This window comes from Sorex fumeus, unplaced genomic scaffold, assembly GCF_029834395.1.
Source record: "Sorex fumeus unplaced genomic scaffold, SorFum_2.1 ptg000072l, whole genome shotgun sequence".
Classification (NCBI taxonomy): Eukaryota; Metazoa; Chordata; class Mammalia; order Eulipotyphla; family Soricidae; genus Sorex; species Sorex fumeus.
The window spans coordinates 49,768,152-49,793,316 of NW_026606129.1; the positions used below are offsets into that span (position 1 = coordinate 49,768,152).

General features: G+C 41.4%; 1 protein-coding gene across 2 annotated transcripts in view; it reads right to left on the reverse strand.

Moving 5' to 3' along the window:
- Positions 1-25,165, reverse strand: part of PRKAR2A (protein kinase cAMP-dependent type II regulatory subunit alpha) — a 94,026-nt gene that overhangs the window by 46,988 nt on the left and 21,873 nt on the right. For both annotated transcript variants that reach the window (XR_008794486.1, XM_056128965.1), the window contains exon 2: positions 617-652. Coding sequence is in view for 1 of the 2 variants with exons in the window: in XM_056128965.1 (XP_055984940.1) it covers positions 617-652 (36 nt within the window). In the remaining variant the exon portion in view is untranslated. The remainder of the gene's footprint in view (positions 1-616; positions 653-25,165) is intronic.

The window sequence follows — 25,165 nt, forward strand, 5'->3', positions numbered from 1 at the left end:
AGGGGCGGAGGAATCAAACCTGGGTCGGCAAGGTTGGCCATTTCGGCCGCGTGCAAGGCCTTACTCGCTGTGCTATGGCTCCAGCCCGAATTTTATGTAATTAAAAATACTTACATAAAAATATGTACGTATCATGTCCCTAGTCACCAAGAGTATCTCTATCTCGCCCGCTCGGCAAAGTCTGGCAAGCTACCCGTGACATATTCGATATGCCAAACACAGTAACAATAAGTCTCACAATGTTACTGGGCCCACTTGAGTAAATTGATGAACAACAAGAGGACAGTGACAGTGACAGTATGCATATGGTATCCCAGAGTACTCCTAAGGATCACTTCTGAGCAGAGATAGGAATAGCTACTGGGCACCACTAGAATGGTGAACCCCCCAATAAATAAATATGGCATATTAAAAATGAAAATATGTACATATTTTCATATACATACTCAAAACTTGAAGCATAATGAAGAATCAGATAATCACAGAAGAATCACAGTTAATTTTTATAATATTATATAATATAAAGTTACTTTTCAATGTGAAAAATCAACTTTTATTTAAGACAACCTTAACTTAAAATAGTACTTCAGCAGTGTATTATGAAAGAGACACATACCTGACACTCGCCGATCATATCTGCTAGGAATTGGAACTGCAAAACAAAGAAGCAGCAATATTAGTCATTATTATCACATGACCCCCACAATTATCAACCCTTTTTTTAAAGATCTTTGACAATTAGAACTAAGAACTTCAATCACAAGTGGTAGGTCAGTTCCTAGTTTTTTATATCAGTATGACATAAATTTATACCATACTGCTGTACTATCACTCTGGCCTCTTCTTTACTGTTGTTTTTTTTTTTCATTTGTTTTTAATGTAACCCCCAGAACTGCTAAATAGCTTCCAAATTTCATAACGGGTCAGGGATGTGACTCAGTGACAGAACAATTATCTCCATGTATAAGACCTTGGGTATGATCCCAACACTTCCCAAAATATATAGATACGTTTCATTAAAAATGATTTAATGGGGGCCAAAACGATAGTACAGCGGATAGGGCATTTGTCTTGCACACAGCTGACCTGAGTTCAATCCCCAGAATCCCATAGGGTGCCTCCAGCACTGCCAGGAGTAATTTCTGAGTGCAGAACCAGGAGTAGCCCCTGAGCAATGCCGGGTGTGACTCTCAAGAAGTTAAAAAAAAAAAAAAGATGAAGTTAGAGAGGTGGCTCAGAGTTGGCAAATATATTATGCATGTGGGATCCTGGGTTCTATACTTGGCACCACATAATTGCCTTGGCACCACCAGGTCAACTCCTGAGCACCTTGCTAGGAATGGCCTCAAGCACCATTGGGTGTATACCCTAATGACTTAATGTTATTCGTCGATTGTCTTGAGCAGGCCCCAGTAACGTCTCTTTCATCCTAGCCCTGAGATTATATTCAAAGCTCTTTAGGAGAATGAGACCCATCATTGTTACTGGTATTTGGCATATTTGGTATGCCACGGGGAGTTTGCCAGACTCTGCCCAATGACTTAATGATGAACAATAAAAGTTAATTATGAACAAATGAAAAAAAAAACTATTAAGTTGTACCCACCCTTGATATGGGAAAGTTTTTCCCCACAGTAGGCATACTAATCATAAAAATGTACCATATGTTTTCTTAATTTTTAAAATCTTTTTCCATGTCTTAATTTCCCAAATTTTATTTTATGAAAATACCATGAGTTACAAAGTTACTCGTAGATGAGTTTTTAACATACAATGTTCCAACACCCTGCCACCAGTGTCAACTTCCCTCCAGAAGTGTTTTTAGGTTCCCTATCCCACCCCCACCCCCTTTTTCACATCTTTAGGTTAGAAAAAAATTTCTCTTTGTGATTTTTCTACTTTTCATCTATAATTCCTTATGTTTTATAATTACCTAAGTTCTTACTATTATTTGTGAGACGTCATTCTCACTATCAGCCAAACTATTATTTAAATAATTTGATTTTTTGTCTGTTTTGGAAGCCACATTCAGGGGCTCAAGGAATACTCCTAGCTCTGTGCTAAAGAGTTACTCCCTGCAGTGTTCAGGGACTATGCAGTGCCAAGAATGGAATCTGGCCTTCCACATGTGATATAATTAGCTCATTAAACTTCTCTCCAATCCTGAAAATGTTGCTTTAGTCTGTAACCTGTAATACTTAATCAAAATTTTCTTTGCTTTATTTTTTAGGTCACACCTAGTGGTTCTCAGGCTTGCCACTGACTGTTCTCAAGGGTCACTCCCAGCAAATGCTCAGGGGACCATAAGCAGTGCCAAAGACAGATTCAGGGTCAGCCATATACAGTCAAGAGCTACTTAACCCCTCTACTATCTCTCTGGCCCCTAAATAATATTCATTTTTAAAACATATATATATACAATATGCCTTCTCATCCTCCAAAATAGAAATATGAGGATAAGTTAAAATACACTGAAAATGGCCAGGGTTGAAGTTCAGTGGCTGAGCACTTGCCTTCAATATGAGAAGCCCTGGATTCAATCCCTGGCATCACCAAGAAAAAACAAGTTGAAGATGGCTCAGAGTATGAAACTTGATCTGAAGAGATAATACAGGGGTAAGGTGCTTGCCTGGCACATGACTGACCCCATTTCAATTCTCCACCTCCAGGAATGATCCCTGAGCAAAGAGGCAAGAGTAAACAGTGAGCACTGTTTTTGCCTCCCAAAAAGTGGAAAAAAAAAGGGAGGAAGGAAGGAAGTGAGGGAGGGAAACAGGGAGAAAAGAAGGGATGGATGGAAGGAGGGAAGGATATGAAGAGAAAAGAAATGAAGACAAAAGAAAAGAAAAATATGAAACTCAACAAAAGTGAGGCCTCTGAAACAAAAATAGATCCAGAAAGGTGGCAACCACTCATTCATCATAATATGAACAGAATCATCTTTATGCATAACATGAGTCAAAGTCATATCATTGGAGCAAACAAGCAAAATGTTAAAAAAACCCACCCAGTCATCATTATTAATAAGAAACACCTATAATAGTCCTTCTCTCCTCTTCCTCAATGGAAAAAAAAAGGACTAGTAGAAAATCTTAGGCACATTTGGTGGTGATGATGTGCAGTGACTTTGTACAATAAAAACCTGTAAGTGTAACACTACTGTAACTGTGTTACCTAAACTACAAGGAAAATTAAAAAACAAATCCACCAGCTAGCAAAGATAGATACTATTAAAGACAGAAAGGATACCTAGTAGATATCAAGCACTATTATAGACAAGTTAGAAGACACTAATCAACAAAAGATCTCGATTTCAGGGAGCTTATATTCTAGTTTGTGGAGAACAGGGAGAGTTTCCTTTGATTTCTTGAAACACATGTGGCTATCACTCAAGACAGATGAAATGTACATCAGGAGGCCTTATGAAACTGTGTAATTTAAGCCCAACACTATGTATAAAATTATAAAATACATAATGAAACAATTAGCAATGGGAGCTATCAGGAAATAACTCAAAGAGTTTTAAAAAAGTATCAAATAATTATAAGATAGGGAAGTATATTCCCGGCTTGTCCTTCATGCTCTACCGAGGTCATGAGTTGCCCCCCACAAGTGGCTCTCCGGCAAGGTCATGGCTCCAGAGCCACAGAAACCAATCTTGTAATTATCTAGCTCTTGGCAGAAATCCCTCCAAACTTAATAAGTAAAATATCAGAAATCCAAAATCGTGTGGCTGCTATCGCAGCTGTGCGACATAATTTGGTTCTCATAATGAACGATAGAAAACAAATTATTTCACAATGCCTTTACAGCAGTTCTGATTGTTGGGTGGAAACTCTAAACAATAATGGTGCATCTTTTGTCAAAATAATGAATGTTATCAAAGTAGACAGAAAGTTAAGTAGAATTCATCTGCCTCACAGGCATTGGGAGGGGAGGGGGGTATATTGGGGTTCTTGGTGGTGAAAAATAAGTACTGGTGAAGGGTAAAGTGTTTGATCATTGCATGACCGAGACTTAAACTTAAAAGCTTTATAAATTTTCCCACTGTGATTCAATAAATAAATAAAATAAATAAATAAAAAAATAAGATAGGGCAGTATATTTAAAACAAAGCCATAGAAGATGAAGCCAAAAGTATAAAGAAAAGATACAACCGAAACAACCAAAAACTTAAAATCTTTAATTTATTAGGGTTATTTACTTGTAGCTCAGTAATACAGTACATACTTTACATGTATGAGACCTTGGATTCAATCCCTGGCACTATTAAAAAAAAAAGAAAGAAAAACAAAACAACAATTCCTTAAAAAAAAAATCAGGGCTTCAGTAATATAGCACAGCGGGTAGGGTACTTTCCTACATGCTGCCTACCCAGATTTGAGTCCCAGCATCCCATATGGTCCCCGGACTACCGCCAGGAGTAATTCCTGAGTGCATGAGCTAGGAGTAACCCCTGTGCATTCCCAGGTGTGACCCAAAAAGAAAAAAAATCACTTAGCAACCCCTTGGAAGTACATTTTTGTTTTATTTGGGGATGCCAGGGATCAAAGCCAGTCAGTCACGTACGAGGCAAGCGCCCAGCTATACATCTCTCCAGCCTTCAAAAGCCATATTCTGTAGGCAGACAAACAGAAAGGAGAGGCCAGAGCAGTAATATAGCAGGTGGGGTATTTGTCTTGCATGCAGCTGACCCTGGTTCGATCCCTGGCATCCCTTATGGTTCCCCAAGCCCTGCAAGGAGTTATCCTTGAGCAGAGCCAGGAGTAACTCCTGAACACCACTGCATGTACCTCAAAACAAAACAACGAAAGAGAAAGCCTCCCCCAACTGCACATGAGGCTACCACTGTATCCCACAGGATCACTCTGATAAAACAGCAAGACAACTTCTCTAGGTTTAAAATATCTAAAAATATTGGGGAAATTATTTTTAAAACACAACAATGAGCTCACAGCAATAGTATAGTGGTTAAGGCACTTGCCTTGCATGCGGCCAACACCCAAGCATCCCACCTGTCAGGAATGATTCCTGAATGCAGAGTCAGGAGTAACCCAAGCACTGCCAGGTGTGGCCCAAAAATCAAATCAAAACAGAACAAAACAAAAAAGCATATCACTATTGGCTGGAAAAATAGCAAAAATGGTAGAGCATACATGCCAGTTATGTTTGTAGTCCTGATTTTAATGCTCTGTACCACCAAGCTCCTTACTTACTCCTAGCATTCTGCCCATACTGTTGTCCAAGCACTATACTACAATCAGCACAGCAGTCTAGATATCTCCAGAATTGAGCCTTTCTCAGCACCACACCATTGGTGCACTCCCTATGAACACACACACACACACACACACACACACACACGCGCGCGCGTTTTTGTTTTGGGACCACATCGCATGGTGCTCAAAGCTTACTCCTGGCTCTGTGCTCAGAGGTCACTCTTGGCAAGTTTGGGGGACCATATGGGGTGCTGGGGATAGAACCCTGATTGGCTGTGTGCCCTACCCTCCTAATAAAGTGAATCCTAGATGTCTTCACTGTTAAATTCTACTAAACATATAAAGAATTAACACTGATTCTTTTCAAACACATCAAAAAAAAATAAAGAGAGAATAATACCTCCTGACTCATTTTATGAAATCAGTATTACCTAATATGGAAACTAAAGATACAAGAAAATACGCACTGTCGATAAAGGCATAAAAAAACACGCACTCAATTCCAGAAACACATTTTGGAACTACACACCATAACAAAATGAAATTTATCCCAGGATTATGAAGATTCAATGTAAAAATATTAATCAATGTAAGTAACATTAGTAAAACAAAAGGGAGAGGTCTACATCTCAATCACACAGAAAAAAAAGCAGCATTTGACAAAATCTAACTCTCTTTTATGACAGAAACAACTAAACAGAACTTTTCCATCATGAAAAAGGTTTATGAAAAAATGTCACAGAGCGGGCTGGAGTACAGTGGGTAGGGTGTTTGCCTTGCACGTGGCTGACCCGGGTTCGATTCCCAGCATCCCATATGGTCCCATAGCCCGCCAGGAGTAATTCTCGAGTGCAGAGCCAGGAGTAATCCCTGTGCATTCTGTGCATTGCTGGGTGTGACCCAAAAAAGGAAAAGAAAAAAAGCCACAGAGGTCAGAGAAATAGTACAGCAGTTAAGATGAATGCAAAGCCAAGTGTGACCCCAGCACCACAAGGTCCCCTGAACATAATGCCCAAAAGGGGAGGGAGGGAGAGAGTGAGAAAGAGAGAGAGAGAGAGAGAGAGAGGTGCCTGCCATAGAGGCAGGCTGGGGGTGGGTAGAGGGAGGGAAGTGGGGACATTGATGATGAGAAATGTAAACTGGTGAAGTGGTGAAGGGATGGGTGTTGGAACATTGTATGATTGAAACTCAACCATAAACAATTTTATAACTGTATCTCACAGTGATTCAATTTAAAAAAGAGTCACCAAAATTATTTCTGTAATAATCACAATAGCATGATATATAATATAACCCAGGCAAGTGCAGTGTATTCTTTGAGCACCATAGTAAAAAATACAAAGAACATCTAGAGAGAATGAAGGAAGATCCCAGGTCTGAATAAAGTAAATGTAAGCATGGTTAGGTTAGAAGGTGAGCAAGTTTGTGATTTCAAAAAATAAAATAAGGGGCTGGAGCAATACCACAGCAGGTAGGGCGTTTGCCTTGCACGCGACCGACCCAGGTTCGATTTCCAGCATCCCATATGGTCCCCTGAGCACCAGCAGGGATAATTCCTGAGTGAAAAGTCAGGAGTAACCCCTGTGCATCTCCAGGTGTGACCCAAAATGGAAAAAAAAAAACCCTAAATAAATAAAATTATTATAATATGGCATGAACATAAACTGGAAAAAGAGCAAAGAGACAGGGACAAATGATAAGGACCATTTTGTAAATTATCCTGTGATAGATCAATATTCAGAAGTAATAAGCAGACCATTCTTTTAAAACAGATTTGCAAAAACAATTTTCCACCAAGCTGGTAGGAGAGCAGGAACAAAGAGGAAAATAAGGATTCCCTTGGATGGATGTGATTACAAAATCAGAAGAGAATGTCTGAAGAACAACCAAAGCTAATGGGAAAGGAAGTTATATTTGTAGACAAGAAATGAAAGATCTTGGGGCTGGAGAGACAGCACAGTGGGTAGGGTGTTTGCCTTGCACGCGGCTGACCCAGGTTCGATTCCCAGCATCCCATATGGTCCCCTGAGCACCGCCAGGAGCAACTCCTGAGTGCAGAGCCAGGAGTAACCCCTGTGCATTGTCAGGTGTGACCCAAAAAGAAAAAAAATAAAAGATCTTAGTACTATGGAGTGTTAGGAAAGTCCTCTCCTAAAAAAAGCATATGTCCTCTTGCTCAAATGATTCTCTACTTATAAGCTGTTTCCCCAGTCTATGAATACTAGAAGGACATGGAAGAGATCTATTTTTATGAGGGTCACACCCAGTGGTGCTCAGAAGCCACATGTACAGAAATCAAACACAGGGCCCTGCACATGCGGTTAACCCAGGTTCGATCCCTGGCACCCTATGTGGTCTCCGAATGCGTGAAAAATGATTCCTGAGCAGAGAACCAGAAGGCCATGAGCACCAGTGGATGTAGCCCCCCCAAAAAATGATATCGAAGAATATATACCCACAATATGAGATACGAGACAAAAAGAATTAAGAAATCATTTAATCTATAAATGAGGAAACTCATGGGTCTCAAAACCATAAAATGTCAAAGTTGTAAAGTATCTAATCTAGTTATGGCAAGTAGGTTTCATCTCAAGGCAAATCTATTTGATGTCACTAATTGATTCCACCTGAATCATCCTTGACTCCTTCCTCTTTTTTATTACTCATATCTACTTCATTAACAATGCCATCTGTTCTCCCACCCACCTTATTCTTGAATCAATCTACCCTTCCTCATCTCCACTGTTATCTTAGAACGAAGAGCATAATTTCTTGCCTGGATGACTGCAACAGCCTCCAAACTTATCTACCCACTGCCAATCTTGCTCCACATCAATCTATTCTCTACTCAATTATCAGAGTGATCTTAAAATTCTGGAAGACAACTTGGCAGTTTCTGTCAAAATTTTAAATGTGAACTGCCTTTGATCTAGGCAACAATCCCACTTCTAGGAGTATGTTCTAGGAAAACATATATATGCATACATATATAATGTATATAAATATGCAATTATAATAGTATATATAACATACTACTACTATGAATATGTAGCACTGTAGCACTGTCCTCCCATTGTTCATCGATTTGCTCGAGCGGGTACTAGTAACATCTCACAACAAATTGTGAGACTTGTTGTTACTGTTTTTGGTACGTCAAATACGTCATGGGTAGCTTGCCAGGCTTTGCGGTGCGGGCAAGATACTCTCGGTAGCTTGCCGGGCTCTCCGAGAGTGGCGGAGGAATCGAACCTGGGTTGGCTGTATGCAAGGCAAACACCCTACCCGCTGTGCTATCACTCCAGCCCATGAATATGTAGTAGCAAAAAATAAAAACAAAAATTAGTCTAGAAAAAGAAATTGAGAAAATATTGATTGGTATAGTTACAGTAAAAACATCTATGAAAGCATTAAAATGGATGCTGGATTGAAAGATATTGCTTAGTACTAGAGCACATGTGTGAGATCTTGGATTTGGTTCCTGGGAATATCCCCTCAAAACAAACAAACAAAAAACTCAGCAATACAAATGTCAAAAGTAAGATCCGCCTATCAAGAGGACAGACAGTGATGGAAATTCTGAAAATGGACTAAGTATATCTAACATTTACAGACTGGGATACCTACTTTATACGTCTCTTCTTTTTTTGCAGGAAGGGTGATAGTTTGGGCCATACCCACAGTGCTCAGGACTTACTCCTGGCTCTGAGCTCAGGGATCACTCATGGCAGGCTTGGGAAACCACACAGGGTGCTATAAATCAAACCCATGTCAGCCACATACAAGGCAAACATTCTACCCACTGTACAATCTCTCTTGCGTCTCTAAATTCTTAATAACCTTAATAACTTGTGGTTATATAAGCATTATGATAGATTAAAGAGTTTACAGCAAGAATGATTAAATAAGATAAAAGGAAGGTAGGTAAGGGGCCAAGAGACAGCTTAGAGGACTTTGCATGCAGGAGACTCAGGTTTAATCCTGGGCACCAAAGGTCCCCCCAAGAACTTCTGGTAGTAAATTCAAGCAATACACCAGGAGTAGCCCCTGAGAAGTACTGGATGTGGTCCCAAAACAAACGTATTATTAAATAACTCACTCTACTAGTAAAGGTACAACCTGACTGGATGGTAGTCTTGGATTTTGATGGTAATAGCATGGGTAACTATGGAAATGTCCAGAATCCCCCTAGCATACTAGCAGTATTAACTGGATAACACTTACCTCCAAGTCATTTGTGAATTACCTTTTTGAAATGCCTAAGTGGGGTGGTGAAGGGAACTTCCCAGCAGTGCTGAGGGTCACAAGGCTACACCTGTCAAGTCTTAAAAATTACAGTCAAGGGTTAAACCCAGTTATGCACTCTAGCCTTTAAAGCTAGTATTTCTCAACTTTTTCCAATGTGACCCCCTTCTGAAGCTTTCTCTACATGATCCCATTAAGAAATGCTTATAAAATGGGGGTATGGTGCCACCAGCAGGTCAATTTGTACCTGTGAGGCAAGTGCATCAGCAGCTTAATGGCGTCTTCAGACTTCCAGATACCCCAAAATTGCTGCTGTGCCTTTGTCCACCCCAAAAAATTCGGGCAAAGTTTACCAAGAAAGTAAACGGCCAAAATTTAGGTATGTGGGAGACACACCCACACACCACCACTGGCTCAGCTATTTAATTGACGGCAAAGCCTCTCTGGTTCCTGATCAGACTGCTTAACGGCCATGATCCCAGAGACTCGGAGACATATCTCGGCACCTAGCGGCTTTTGGCAGAGATGCGTCTGGTCCACACAATGTGTTACGGGCGCCAGTCCACCCCAGGTGGGAAAGGGTGCTGTAGCTCCGCCTGCTCCCCCTTGGTGGCTCGGTGGTCGCCATCCTCCAGAGGCCATTGGACAGTCAGGTTTGGGCCCTCAGTGACAGACACACAGGGCCTCAAGGGATGGGGGTGGAGCCGGCCTTTTCCTCCCCGCCCCAACGAGACCCCGAGTCGCCGGCCACGAAAGGACCCTCTGGCTCCTGATCAAGCTGCTTAACAGCCTCGATCCAAGAGACTCAGAAACAAATCTCGGAACCCAGCAGCTTTTGGCAGAAATGCCTGCGGTCCCTGCAGTAGGTTACCAGTGCCGGGCAACCCCAGGTGGAAATAGGTTTCATGCCTTGGCCTGTTCCCCACTGGCGGCTCGGTGGCCACCATCCTCCAGAGGCCACTGGACAGTCAGGTTTGGGCCCACAAATGACGAGACACATGGGGACTCACAGGATGGGGGTGGATCTGGCCCTTTCCTCCCCACCCCAATGAGACCCCGAGTCACCGCCCATGAATGGCCTCTCTGGCTACTGATCAAGCTGCTTAACAGCCATGAGCCCAGAGACTCAGAAACAAATCTCCGAACCCAGCGACTTTGGGCTGAAATGCGCCCAGATCCTGCGGTAGGTTACTGTCACCAGGCCACCCCATTGGGGAAAGGATGCTGTCCCTCCACCTGCTCCCCCTTGGCGGCTCAGTGGCCGCTATCCTCCAGAGGCCACTAGATAGTCAGGTTTGGGCCCTCAGTGACGAGACACGCAAGGCCTCATGGTACGGGGTGGAGCTGGCCCTCTCCTCCCTATCCCAATGAGACCTCGAGTTGTTGCCCACGAATGGCTTCTCTGGCTCCTGATCAAGCTGCTTAACAGCCATGATCCAAGAGATTCAGGAACAAATCTTGGAACCCAAGAGGTTTTGGGAGAAATCCCTCCATATTCAATTGTTAAAATTTTGTAATTCCAAAATCTCGCAGCCACTACTATGGCCACACGACATTGTATGTTGTTCATAATCAACAACAGAAAACAAACTGTCTACTGTTGCCTTTTTGGCAGATCTGAGTGTTGGGGTAAAATTCCAAATAATAATGAAAGGTCTGGTGTCGAAATATTGAGTATGATCAATAAGCTCTGAGCATGGTTGGATGTGGCCACCTCACACACACAAAAAAAGTACAAGAAAATGAAAAAGATATGAAACAGATAAAACAGTAAAGAGAAGAAAGCAAAAAAAAAAAAAAAAGGATTCAACTCTGGGCTGGGGAGATGGAGCAAAAGGTTAAAAACACATGCCTTGAATTCAATCCCTGGCACACAGGGTTCCTCAGAGTTCCTGGATCCCTCCAGGGTACCTGGTGGCTACCAACACCTCCGGGCCAAGCATGAAATCATCAGGCCTGCAAAGTCAGGCTGAGTAATACTAAGAGTTGCCCTTATGCCCCCAAGTAGTGCTTGTGAAGCTCCTTCAAATATATATAGTATATATATATTATATATTGTAGGATAACATTGCCACAGGGAGCTTAGGTTTATCAGTTACACCAATCACAGTGCTCCCTAGTCACTCCCATTCCTCTGTTTATCTGTAAACTCTTCTCTGTGCTCTCCTCCCCAGCCAGTTAATCACCTTTTCTCCCTAATCAGATTCTGTTAGCTTGTAAGATCAGATCCTTCTAAGAACACTGAACTTGTATTCAAGTTATGTCTTAATGCAATGTCCTTTCTGTATGGACACAGGAAGACAGTTAATATTAACTTGGGAGTTGATTGACACTGAATAGTAATTACTCCTGGGCTTCCGCTTTCTTGACTCAATTGCCCTTAGTTCCTAGCACCTCAAAAGCAGGATCCCGACAAGGGACTGAATGGACCCAGGGCAAGCTGTGAGCTACCCTGGCATTGAAATGGGCCAGGCCAAAGCACCACAATACTCAACTATAAGTTGAGGGCATGATTATGGACAAATGCAGTCATGATCCAAAAGTAACGACGAGACTAGGACCCTGCTGGGGTTAGGAAGACTAACCTGGTCTGAGGACTGCAGAATATATAGTGAGATGTCCTCAGGAAGAACCAAACTGTAAGTTTATATCTCTTACTGTGCTCACACAGAATGACATTGCTACAAATATTAGAAGTAGATTTACTACAACTATTTAAGTGGATTACTAGCTGAGGAAAGAACACACCCTCGTTGGGATCCCACCCTTGAGCAAACCTCCTAGTAATCTGAAGTAATCTCTTTAGATAGATTTTATCCTTGAGTTAATCTCCTGGAGGAGTGGTCTTACCCCTCTTTGTTGATTTGTTAATGTTCAACCAGCCTTTATATCACCACCCTACATGATTGCTATATAAACTAAGATTGTAAGAGCAGAGGGGGCAAAGTCAGATCCAGAGGCTGGAAGGAGAGTAAGGGGGAAGCAAAAAGGAGAATGAAGGGGGCTCAGGCTCAAGAGAAAGAAGCAGAAGAGGAGTGGAATAAACTACAATTGATCCGACCAGCCTGGCCCTCGTTCCTTCCTTCGCCTACCTATCACCGACGGCCTCCCCAGGGTGGGGGAAGCAGCCCGAGACCAAAGAACACAGGCGGCAAGACAGAGCATAGCTGGCCTTTTGAAAACACACAATATATGTGTATATATACATACATATACATGCATATATAATAAATATAATGCAAGGCATATACATATGGGGCAGGAGCGATAGCACAGCAGGTAGGATGTTTGCCTTGCACTCGGCCGACCCGGGTTCAATTCCTCCATCCCTCTCAGAGAGCCCGGCAAGCTACCGAGAGTATCCCGCCCACACGGCAGAGCCTGGCAAGCTCCCCGTGGTGTATTTCATATGCCAAAAACAGTACTCACAATGGAGACTTTACTGGTGCCCGCTCAAGCAAATCGATGAACAATGGGAGGACAGAGCTACAGTGCTATATAATATATACACAACTCTTTTTAATTCAATAAATGTTTATCAAACACTATATGCCAGACAATGGAATTAGAAAGCAATGCAAACCCATCTATCCTAATAGAGTTTATAATCTAACATGACAATAAACAAACATCCTAGGATATAATATTTGGAAGTAATAGGAATAAAAGAGCTCACCATACTCTTATTCATTTGATATTACAGGCAACTGTGAACATGAAAAGCTTTTACTACTTTATTTGAAGCTTTATGTTTTATTTAAACTTTAAATTTCTAGCTCTGAAATGTGCTGTTTTTTTAAAAACTGAGAAATTGTAAACACAACTGTCTTCTAAGGCAGCAAAAATTTGTCTAATTTTGGGCAGTCACAATAATAAAATCAGACAAAACATTCTATACCTAGTAAAGCATAAACTAAAAATAAGAGACAAGACAGGCATATAATTCTAATTAGAAAAGGGGACTAGAATGCAGGTTTTAAGACTGAAATCTCCAGGCTTGCATGAAGTCAGGAATGAGTGACCTGCCCCCGCCATCTCCCTGTTCTTTGGGACCCTGGTAGTCATGCCCATGAACTGCCTTTGGTGCCATATAAGCTCACTAACAGCCATGACCCAGAGACTCACAAATAAATCTCGGAAGAGAGCAACAAACTGCAGAGATGCCTCCAGATCCCAAAGTCACCATCCAGTTAAAAATTTAATTCCAAATGTATCATCTTATGCAAAATTTTAGAATTCCTGAAGCAACATCTCATATTCTACACCACGATGTAACATACCACATTTGATAGGGTGTAAAGTAGAAGGCAACAGATCTCGATAAAAAATACATATATAGAATATATATATATTTATATATATATATTTGCACACAGGCTCAACCTGTAACAACATATTAGTAATCTCTTGTACAAGGGCTTAATGGCTTCAGGGTGAGCTACAATAATCTTCACAACACTTCCCTACAAGGAAAAATTTTGGATCATTTTTAGTGGATTATTCATAACAAGCAATACAAAATAAATTATTTTGGGGCAGGATTTGGTGATGGTGGTAATGGTGTTATAATATTTAATGTAATAAATTATTGTGAACAACTTTTAAAAAATTAAGTAAAACCTAAAGAGAGAGAGAGAGAGAGAGAGAGAGAGAGAGAGAGAAAGAAAAGGGGGCTAGAAAGAAAATACAGTGGGTAAGGCACTTGCCCTGCTGTGGTCAACCTGGGTTTGATCACTGGAACCACATATGGTTCCCTGAGTACTGCCAGAAGTAATTCCTCATGCAGAACAAGGAGTAACCCTGAGCACTGCTGAAAGCAGCCCAAAAACCAAAATAGAAAGAAAGAAAGAAAGAAAGAAAGAGAAACCAAAATAGAAAGAAAGAAAGAGAGAGAGAGAAAGAAAGAAAAGTAAGAAAGTTCCTTTTCTGACTTCTGAAACCAGAAGACAAAAGATATGAAACAAAATTTCATGTCAGAGGAGATTTCGGCTAAAGAACCTTAATTCTTCTCTGAAAGTGACAAACCCATCTGCAATCTCCAAAAAGTTTTATACAATTTATATAACTATGATTGAGCCGTATTAAAGCTAAAGGTGAATGTAAAACCAGAGACGGTGGGGGATCGGGGATGGGGAGTGAGGCGCTCCTCTTGCCTGCAGTCAACCCTAGTTCAATCCCTATTTTACATTCCCCAGCAATTCCCCCAGAAGCCCCTGAGCACCATTGGATACAGCCCTCACCCACCTTCTTCCACATACACCCCCCCAAAAAAGAATGTTAATAGTCAAGGTTCACTGAGTAGGGTGTTCAATCCTTTTCATTCACCCAGAAATAGTTCTTGGGTTTCCAGCTTAAGAAAGTTACATGTTAGGACTGAAGAAGTGGCTCTGAAATAGAACATTTGCCTCACATGCATAAGCAGCCTGGGATTCAATTCCTGGCAACACACACACACACACACACACACACACACACTGGGGCTACTTATTCAGAATTAGAATGAACTGGGCTAACATTCAATTTAAGACAGAGATCTTGCCTGAAAAAGGAGTAAAGGGGTTAAGGTGCTTGCTTTGATGCAGCTGACCTGATTCCATGGCCCAGCACCAAATGGTCCCCCAGTGACACTGGGAGCGACTCCCAAAAGCAGAGCCAAAAGTAAGCCCCCAAGCACCCAAATTCCCAATACTAAAAAGAAATAGAGATCTGAAATGAGCAAATATACAAGAAAGTTACATTTAAATTTTTGGTTTTGTTTTGGGGGCCACACCTGACAGTACTCGGGGCCTACTTCTAGCTCTGCACTCATGGATCACTCCTGGCAGGCTCAGGAATCTGTATGGGATATTGTGTATCAAACTTCAGCTGGCTGCATGCAAGGCAAGTGCCTTCACCTGCTGTACTATCACTCTAACCCCTACATTTAAATTTTTTTTTGGCCCTTTGGGTCATACCCAGCAATGCAAAGGGGTTACTCCTGGTTCATGTACTCAGGAATTATTCCTGGCAGTGCTCAAGGGACCTTATGGGATGCTGGGAATCGAACCCAGGTCAGCCATGTGCAAGGCAAAAGTCCTACCCGCTGTGCTATCACTCTGGCCCCCTAAATGTTTTTTTTTTAAGTTTTTATTGAATCACTGTGAGATAGACCCTTCCAAGCCGTTCATGATTAGTCTTCAGTCATACAGTGTTCCAGCACCCATCACCTCCACCAGTGCACATTTCCCACTTAAAATTTTTAACTACATTGTCTTTTTGATGATTTAAAACATCTACTAGACTACTGCATTTTTTTATTTATTCCCTTACTTTGTGAATTTTTATTTCCATAAAGTCCCATGAGATATACCCGATGTGTACCATAGCCAGACTCATTGCTATAAATTGATAACATATAGAGTCAGAGTTGTTCAGAGAGTTTTAGCATTTAAGGTAGCTTTCCAGCAATTTAGAGCACACAGCTGGCTATAGTAAGAAACTGTCCATTTTTATTTTATCAATTCAAATTTTGTGTTTATAAATACTGTACTCTGAATTTTAAGAGTACAGTTATAAATTCTGTACTCTGAATTTTACTATCTTTTAGGACATTAAAAAATGGCAGAGCTGGGCCAGAGAAAAAGTACTATGGCACTAACCTGGCACATGGCTGACTCAAGTTTAATACTTTGCATTCCCTGAGCACCTCCAAGTAAGATTCCCGAGTGCAGAGCCAAGAGCAACCCCTGAACATACATGAGTGTGGCCCAAAAACAAAAAATTGAAAGGCTGAATTTCAATTTCTGATTCTAACACCCTCTGGTGAGATTGAAGCCAGCACGTAAATGTATAGACACACACACATTTATATGCCATTTAAATTTTTTGGTTTGAAAACAGTTAACTGCTCAGAAACTAGAAGATATTTAATCCTACAAGGACATAAATTCTGTAGTTTATAAGTAAATTTCTTATGCCAAAAGTGCCATTTATTTTACTGTTGCCCAGAGGTATCACGTAACATGGACTACTATCTTGGCTGCCCTTGCCCTGATGGTTCAAGAATCAGGTCCAGCTTCTTTGCTTTCCTTCATATATCAAGATACATAGGAAGGCACTCCATATCTGCCCACACTCAAGAATTCTTCTTCAGAAATCTGTTCAACAAGAAAACGGAAAGCTAAGAGGCTGGAGAGATAGATCAATGGACTGACGTGCTTCTTTGCATGCCCAGGCTTGATTCCTGGCTCCACATCAAAGCACCACTGGGAGTGACCCCCAACACCAGAAGGAAGGAAAAAAAAATCTGAAAGCTGGGGCCCCAGAAGATACTTTTATATCTTAACATCTGGAATTTAAACCTCAGTTCCACCTATAAGCAGTGAAGCAATCCTGACAGCCTTATTTTTAGAGATCCCAGTTTTTAAAAAAAAATGTGAGGGTAGGTAAGTGTGAGGGTCAGAGCTTGACCTCGAGTTAGACATGCACTAAGGTGATCCTGTACACCTCATGGTTTGGCGTTTCAGGGGAAAGTTTTTAGAAGGAGAAAATAAAAATAAAATGAAACCTAAAGACACAAGCCTATCAAATTCTTTATACAACGAATATCTCCCATATTTTCCAATGACAAAAGTTATATACCACACAGAACCTTACTGTCATTTTATGATAAAAGTCATTCATAATACTTGACAAAAGTTTGGAGTATAAAGCAGTATAAGAGTCACAAGAGGTGAAATAAAAAGACAGGTCTGCAGTCTAGCTTCACAACTTAACCTCTCTTGAGACTTGGCATCCACACCAATTCAAGCTCAGGAGTACAAATTACTAAGAAGGTGCTCAATAACTCTAGAAATGAAAAAACACAAATCTACAAAAATATTAGGATATAAGTCTTATATTTTTTTTTCAAAATTACATATCTTTAAAAGTTTGGTTCAAAGGGCCAGAGCAACAGTACAATGGGGTAGGGTGTCTGTCTGGTACATGATTGACCCAGGTGTGATCCCTGGCATCTCATATGGTGCCCCAAGCACCACCAGGAATAATTACTGAGTGCAAAACTAACAGTAACCCCTGAGCATCATTGGGTGTGGCTCAAACCCCCCCCCCAAAGAAAAAGTTTGGTGTCACTTTTTAAAAAAATTTTTTATTAGTGAAACACCATGAGGTACAGTTGTAAATTTACAAATTTTTGTGCTTGGGTTTCAATTATACAATGATCAAACACCCATCCCTCCACCAGTGCCCATTTTCCACCACCACGGGTCCCAGTATCCCTCCCATCCCCCACCCCCCACCCCACCCTGCCTCTGTGGCAGGGCATTCCCTCTTGTTCTCTCTCTCCTTTTGGGTGCTGTGGTTTGCAAAAGAGGCACAGCTGCTCACTGACCCTACATGCCCTATTTAAACATTTTTTACTTTTTTTTTTTCTTTTTGGCTTCTTGGGTCACATTCAGCAATGCTCAAGGGTTACTCCTGGCTCTACACTCAAGAATTAATTCTGGAAGTACTTGGGAGACCATATGGGATGCCAGGGGTCAAACCCAGGTTGCTTCATGCAAGGCAAACGCACTACCCGCTATACAATCGCTCCAGCCGCTGTTACAACTTTTTTATAACTCATCATCAATTACTATACCAAGCATTTTACATGTATCATTGGATATAACTGTCATAACAACCTATTACCACCCTAATTTTTTAGCAGAGGAGACTGAGACTCAAAGAACTGTCCTAAAATAGAATTTCCCCCAAGGTCATATAGCAAGGAAGTGTTCAAGCCAGAATTTTGACTCATTTACATTTGACAGCTGAGAAAAATCAGTTTCATGATTAAATATAGTACCTGTCTTATATTTCTGAAGGAAAATCCACCATTATTTAATTATGGAAATGCAGCTATATAGGAAGTATTCATTTAGCATCCTGAACAGATTCTTGGAAACTAGCACTTAGTGTCTAACTAGTAGAATAAGGACAGCAGGCCCTTAAGTAACACTGCATTATTCTATTTCAGGCAGAATTATTATTACCAGGGGGGCGAGGAAGGGTTTGAGCCAGACCTGGTGATGCTCAGGGGTTACTACTGGTTCTGTACTCAGGAATCACTTATGGCATTGCTTGGGGGATCATATGGATGCTGGGGATCAAACCAGGTCATCTATGTATAAGGCAAGCACCTTACCACTGTACTATCACTCTGGCCCCCGATTTTTTTCAATGTTACAATGAAATGAATTTGGAAGACATGACCTTACTCAAGGATCTGCTGTCTAGTGTACAGGAAAGCTAAAGAGTTTCTGTGTATGGAAACTTCTCATCTTCTGAGGGCAACAAGCAAACAGGCAACATAATGCTACGATTTCTCTACTGAACAGAAATCCTAATACATAGTAGACAGCAGATCCTTGACTATGGTAATTTCTTCCAACTTTATTTCATTGTAATACAGATTTAAAAAAATTAACAAGGGGTTAGAGTGATAATACAGTGGTTAAGGAGAGAAGTCATTCTGAACATGAAATCTAAGTCATGCTCCTTTGGTTCAAATCCAAGTGTCTCTTCACTTACTTGCTGTGTGACCTTGAGTTAGTTACTAAACTTCTTTGCCTCAATTTCCTTATCTATAAAATTGAAATATAATATACTCTTACAGGGTTACTGCTGTGCAGGAGAAAAACTATGAAGAACTGGTTGACAAAAAGTAGTTTAGATTAACGAGAGGGCAGATTTCCTTTTACCTAGAATGTAAAAGGTATAACCAAAGGAGGAAAAACATGGATGGGGAGGAGAGCTAAATTTGTGACTCTTTTCTTTCTAGACCCTCATTCCCACTACTGACTACATAATGTGAGGTGGAACTCCAGTACACAGGCTGGACCTAAACACAAAAGAACAGAATGAGTCACCTTCTCCCTATATGATCAAGGCAGTGCCACTATCTTCTCCCACCAGAGTTGTAATTACTCTTCATGTTCTCCTAAACATAAGGACTTTAACAGTTGGTCAAGTATGAACTAGTTAGCTTGATATAATCCAAACCTCGTGGAAAGAGAAAGAACACCTCCCCATCCCCTGAATACAGAACTTGACAGTCAAGGTTAGAAGAAGCAGCAGGATATCCAGAGTCGAATCAGAGGTGGCAAAGAGCACAGTCACCCTTGGAACAGGAGGTTCAAGTTTGGGAATACGAATCAGCACAAGACATGAAGAATCACTATGTGCTGTAGGGTAAAGACCAACTCTGCATCAGGCTTTCGTAGAGTTAGGGAAACAATTCCTACTCATTCCCAATTCTTTTTTTTTTTATTTTCAGTACTACTTATTAAAAGTAGGTACTATTAAATGTCATTCACTAATTAAAGGGTGAGAGAGAGGGTGAGAGGGTGAGAGAGAAAAAGCAAAAGATAATTTTAATTAAAATCTAGAAGAAAATCCTCCTCAGTGGGATATAAATAATAAGAGTAATTATCAATCTCTTGTCTAACTGACCATGTTAAAGTAAAGTAAAGTAAAGTAAAGGCCCTCCCGTTGATCATCGATTTGCTTGAGCGGGCCCAGTAATGTCTCCATTGGAGACTTTGTTGTTACTGTGTTTGGCATATCGAATACGTCACGGGGAGCTTGCCAGGCTCTGCCGTGCGGGTGAGATACTTTCAGTAGCTTGCCGGGCTCTCCGAGAGGGGCGGAGGAATCGAACTCGGGTCAGCCATGTTTGCTTGCGTGCAAGGCAAACGCCCTACCGCTGTGCTTGCACGCAGCCAACATGGCCAACTGACCATGTTAGGAAATGTAAATTATTAAGTTTTAAGGCATCTGTAGTAGGATCAGAAATACTACTCCAAATCTGGAAGTCTTAGACTTATTGAGCACCAAAGTAAAATGTTCAAAGTGGATCCCAGGATGCTATCAGAAATTGAAAATCAAGCCAAAACTGCTCATGGTGAGGTCAGAGAATTCTGATCAACTGGACACTAGATCTTTACTTGGAAGACTTCCCACATATGTTCTTATTATATTAAAACTGATCTTCCAGAAATAAGCCAAAAAAGACCAACTTTCAGTTTGTGAGATAGATACAGAGAAATATCTTATATTGTATATACTTTGTCACTCTCAATTCTTACCAGTCACATCTATTTTCCTGGTTCTAATTCTGTGCCCTCTAATAAAAGATCTTAATGATAATTCTTCTTAAAGATTTGTAAATAGACAGGATCTTTCATTTTCAGGCCTATTGATTCTAGGATCAATAGAGATGACTACTCAACCAATTACAGTTATCAACTCAGACATTATGGTAGGTTTTAGCATATAGGTTTGATCTCTAGGTCCCACGTACAGCCCTATTAGCACAACCAGGAGTAATTCCTGAGTGCAGAGCCAGGAGTAACCCCTAAGCACTGCTGGGTATGACCCCAAACCAAAAACAAACAAAACTAATCATCAGATTTGAAAAGGATGGGGGGAGGGGCTTTGAACTACAACCATGGTACTCAAGGGACCATATGTGGTGCAAATTTGAACCAGGGTCATGGCCAATTCAGACACATGCAAAGCAAATGCCTTACCTCCAGCACTTCTCTCCACTCCTGTACATAATTTCTTACTTTTTAAAATTTTGTTTTAATTGTTTTTACTTTGGATTGCTTTTACTTTTTTTTTTGGTAAAGTAAAGTAAAGGCCCTCCGGTTGATCATCGATTTGCTCGAGCAGGCCCAGTAACATCTCCATTGGAGACTTTGTTGTTACTGTGTTTGGCATATCAAATACGTCACGGGGAGCTTGCCAGGCTCTGCCGTGCAAGCGAGATACTCTCGGTAGCTTGCCAGGCTCTCCAAGAGGGACGTAGGAATCGAACTCGGGTCGGCCATGTTGGCTGCCTGCAAGGCAAACGCCCTACCGCTGTGCTATCGCTCCAGCGATATTTTTGGTAGTAAATATATTTTAGAAAAAAACTACTCAGTTGCAGTCTTTTTTTGTTTTCTGTGCCACATCCAGTTCGAGTTTAGGTCTGACCCTGGTGTACCATGTGCAAGGCAAATGCCTTCCCTACTGTACTATCATAGCTCCAGACCCTGTAGTCTTTCTTTTTTTAAATTTCTATATAAGCATCTATCAGATTGGCATTCTCTGGTTTCAGTAGAAAGCAAGACAACATAGGAAGCCTGTTAAGAACACACGTTGTGTTGCAGCTACTCTCCAGGTCATGTTGTTCAGTGAAGAATGTGACAGTACACTGCCTCATATTCAAGAAAGGGAGCCAAGGAGTTGCTCAAGGAAGGCTCAGTGGTAAAGCACATGCCTTGTAGGGATGAGGTCCTAAGTCTAATACGTGGCACTGCCCCACATGCCACCTAAACAATCTCTAGCATACTCACAACCAAGCATGCAACCTGTGAAAAGTAACAAAAAAGTGGAAACATTACAATCCAATGTAAGATACACAAACACAGCAACCAAGTGTGTAACATAAGAGCACCAGATCCAAGGGTGTGTGACCCCAGGTAATCTCAAAAGAAAAAAAGGAAAGAAGGAAAAAATTGAAGTGTTACCAAAAAAAATTTTTTAATGAACCAAAGTAGATGTATCCCTCTTGTATGTCCCAGAAGTGTTTAGTGGACCACAGGATCAAACCTGGGGCCCCTGAATGCAAAGCATGTACCCCAGCCCTTTGAGCCAATTTCTTGGCCTCTAGTGTGGGTATTTTTAATAGACTAGAGCAGTTTTTCCAAAAATCTTTATTTCCTTGTAATACTGATGAGAAAAAAAAGAATTTCCAAACAGGGACATTATCTGTGTGGAACTGGCATATTCTCCTCATAACTATGTGGTCTTTCTCCAGTACTCTGGCTCCCTCCAACATGCCAAAGATCCTGCACTTAGTTTAATTTGCATGTCTAGAGGTTCCAGTTGGGAGTGAGTGTGAGGGTACATATGATGAGAGGATGGTCCTGTCCAGTGCTGTTTCCTGCTATATGCTCTCAGCTGCCAGGATTAAGTTCTGTCTACTAAGACTTTGAACTAGAATAAGCAGATGTAAAAAATAATGAGTAAAAACTGCATAAAAATAGAAACATTTAAATTTGTACTTAGTTTGGTGACATTTTGTTCTGATTGCAATTTTGCTTAAAATTACAATTTCCAAGAACCTGTCAATGACTTCAAGGACATACTGCATATAATTTTTTTTAAATTATGGGGCAAAATGTAGTAACGTCTTGCATGCAGCCGACCAGAATTCAATCCCTGGCACCCCATATGGTTCGGAGTCTGCCCCTGATTGCAGAGACCTAACCACTGAGATGTGGGACCCAAACCAAAACAAAAAGTTAAATGTGTAATTCGTAAAAAAAAGAAAAAGAAAAAAGGAAACTGAATGTCCACAAGAATCACTTCAAAAAACTTGTATAAATCTGGGGCTGGAGAGAGAGAATAGCAGGTAGGCTGATTGCCTTGCACATGGCCAACCTGGGTTCTATCCCTCACATCCCATGTGGCCCCCTAGCCCACCCTGGAGTGATTCCTGAGCAGAACCAGGAGTAAGCCTTGTATGGCCTAAAATGTATACAAAGTAATTTTTTAAAAATTTTTATTAGTGAAACACCATGAGGTACAGTTGTAGACTTACAAATTTTTGTGCTTGGGTTTCGATTATACAATGATCAAATACCCATCCACCAGTGCCCATTTTCCACCACCATGGATCCCAGTATCCCTCCCACCCCCATCCCCCCCATCCCACCCTGCCTTTGTGGCAGGGCATTCCCTTTTGTTCTCTCTCTCCTTTGGGTGATGTGGTCTGCAAAAGAGGCACTGAGTGGCAATCATGTTCAGTCCATAGTCTACTTTCAACATGCATCTCCCATCCTGGAAGGATCCTCCCAACACCCTTTATTTGGTGCTCCCTTCTCTATCTGAGCTGCCCGGCTGGCCTCTAAGCCATGGAGTAATCCTCCTGGTACTTATCTCGGCTATTGTTGGGTATTAATCTCCTATTTTGTTACTTTATGTCCCCCGGATGAATGCAATCTTTTTATGTCTGTCCCTCTCTTTCTGACTACTCATTTCACTTAGCATGATACTTTCCATGTGGTACCACTTGTATGTAAATTTCATGACTTCATCTTTTCTAACAGCTACATAGCACTCCATTGTGTAGTTGTACCAAAGTTTCTTTATTTAACCAGTCATCTGTTCTTGAGCACTCAGGTTTTTTCCAGATTCTGGCTATTGTAAAGAGTGCTGCAATGAACAAACAGCTAAAACCTAAAAATAAATAAATTTGTAAATCATGGTGCTTTGAGCGGGCCCAGTAACATCTCCATTGGAGACTTTGTTGTTACTGTGTCTGGCATATCCAATACTCTCGGTAGCTTGCCGGGCTCTCCGAGAGGGGCGGAGGAATCGAACTCAGGTCGGCCATGTTGGCCGCTTGTAAGGCGAACGCCTATGGTGCTTTAATAAAAAAAAATTTTAACATAAAAATTACTGATGCTTGAATCTTCAGTTCCTCCAACTTTCCTCACGATCACGATCATGATCACGATCATCCCGTTGTTCGTCGACTGTCTCGAGCAGGCCCCAGTAACGTCTCCTTCATCCTAGCTCTGAGGTTTTAAAAAGTTCCATATTCAAGGCTCTTTCAGGGTTAGGAGAATGAGACCCATTATTGTTACTGGTATTTGCCAGACTCTGCCGTGTGGGCAGGTTACATTTGGTAGCCTGCCAGGTTGTCCAAAGTAAGAATGAGATAATAAGATGTTGTGCGGCCACAAATGCAACAGTCTAGCCAAACCCTTAATTTTTCTCTCCATATTTTAAATTTCAAAAGAATCATGATTTGGGCTTTATCCTGCATATGAGTGTGATCATTCTGTCTGTTCCTGTCCCTCTGACTGATTTCACTCAGCACACTCTCTAGATCCATCCATGTAGCAGCAAATGCATGACTTCCCCTTTTCATATGGTCCTAGCAAAATATAAATCAGTTGGGGGTACGGTGCCGCCAGCAGGTCAGTCTGTACCTGTGAGGTGAGTACATCAGCAGCCTGATGGCACCTTCAGACTTCCAGATACCCCAAAATTGCTGCTGTGACTTTGGCCAGACCCCAAAAACTTGGGGCAAAGTTTACCAAGAAAGTAAATGGCCAAAAGTTAGGTATATGGGAGATTCATCCACAAACCACCTCCGGCTCAGCTATATAATTGGAGGCATGGCCTCTCTGGTTCCTGATTGGACTGCTTAACGGCCATGATCCCAGAGACTCAGAAACAAATTTTGAAACCCAATGGCTTTTGGCAGAAATGCATCCGGTCCCTGCAGTAGGTTACTGGTGCTGGGCCACCCAGGTGGGAATAGGTTTCGTGCCTTCGCCTGTTCCCCTGGCTGCCTGGTGGCCATCATCCTCCAGAGGCCACTGGACAGTCAGGATTGGACCCACAGTGACGAGACTCATGGGGCTTCACAGGATGGAGGTGGAACCAGCCCTTTCCTCCCCACTCCAGTGAGACCCTGAGTCGCCGCCCATGAACGGCCTCTCTGGCTCCTGATCAAGATGCTTAACGACCATGATCCCAGAGACTCAGGAACAAATCTCAGAACCCAGCAGCTTTGGGCAAAAATCCCTCCAGATTTAATTGTTAAAATTTTGGAATTTCAAAATTGCGTGGCCACTACTGAAGCCGTGCAACATCATATGTCATTCATAACCAGCAATAGA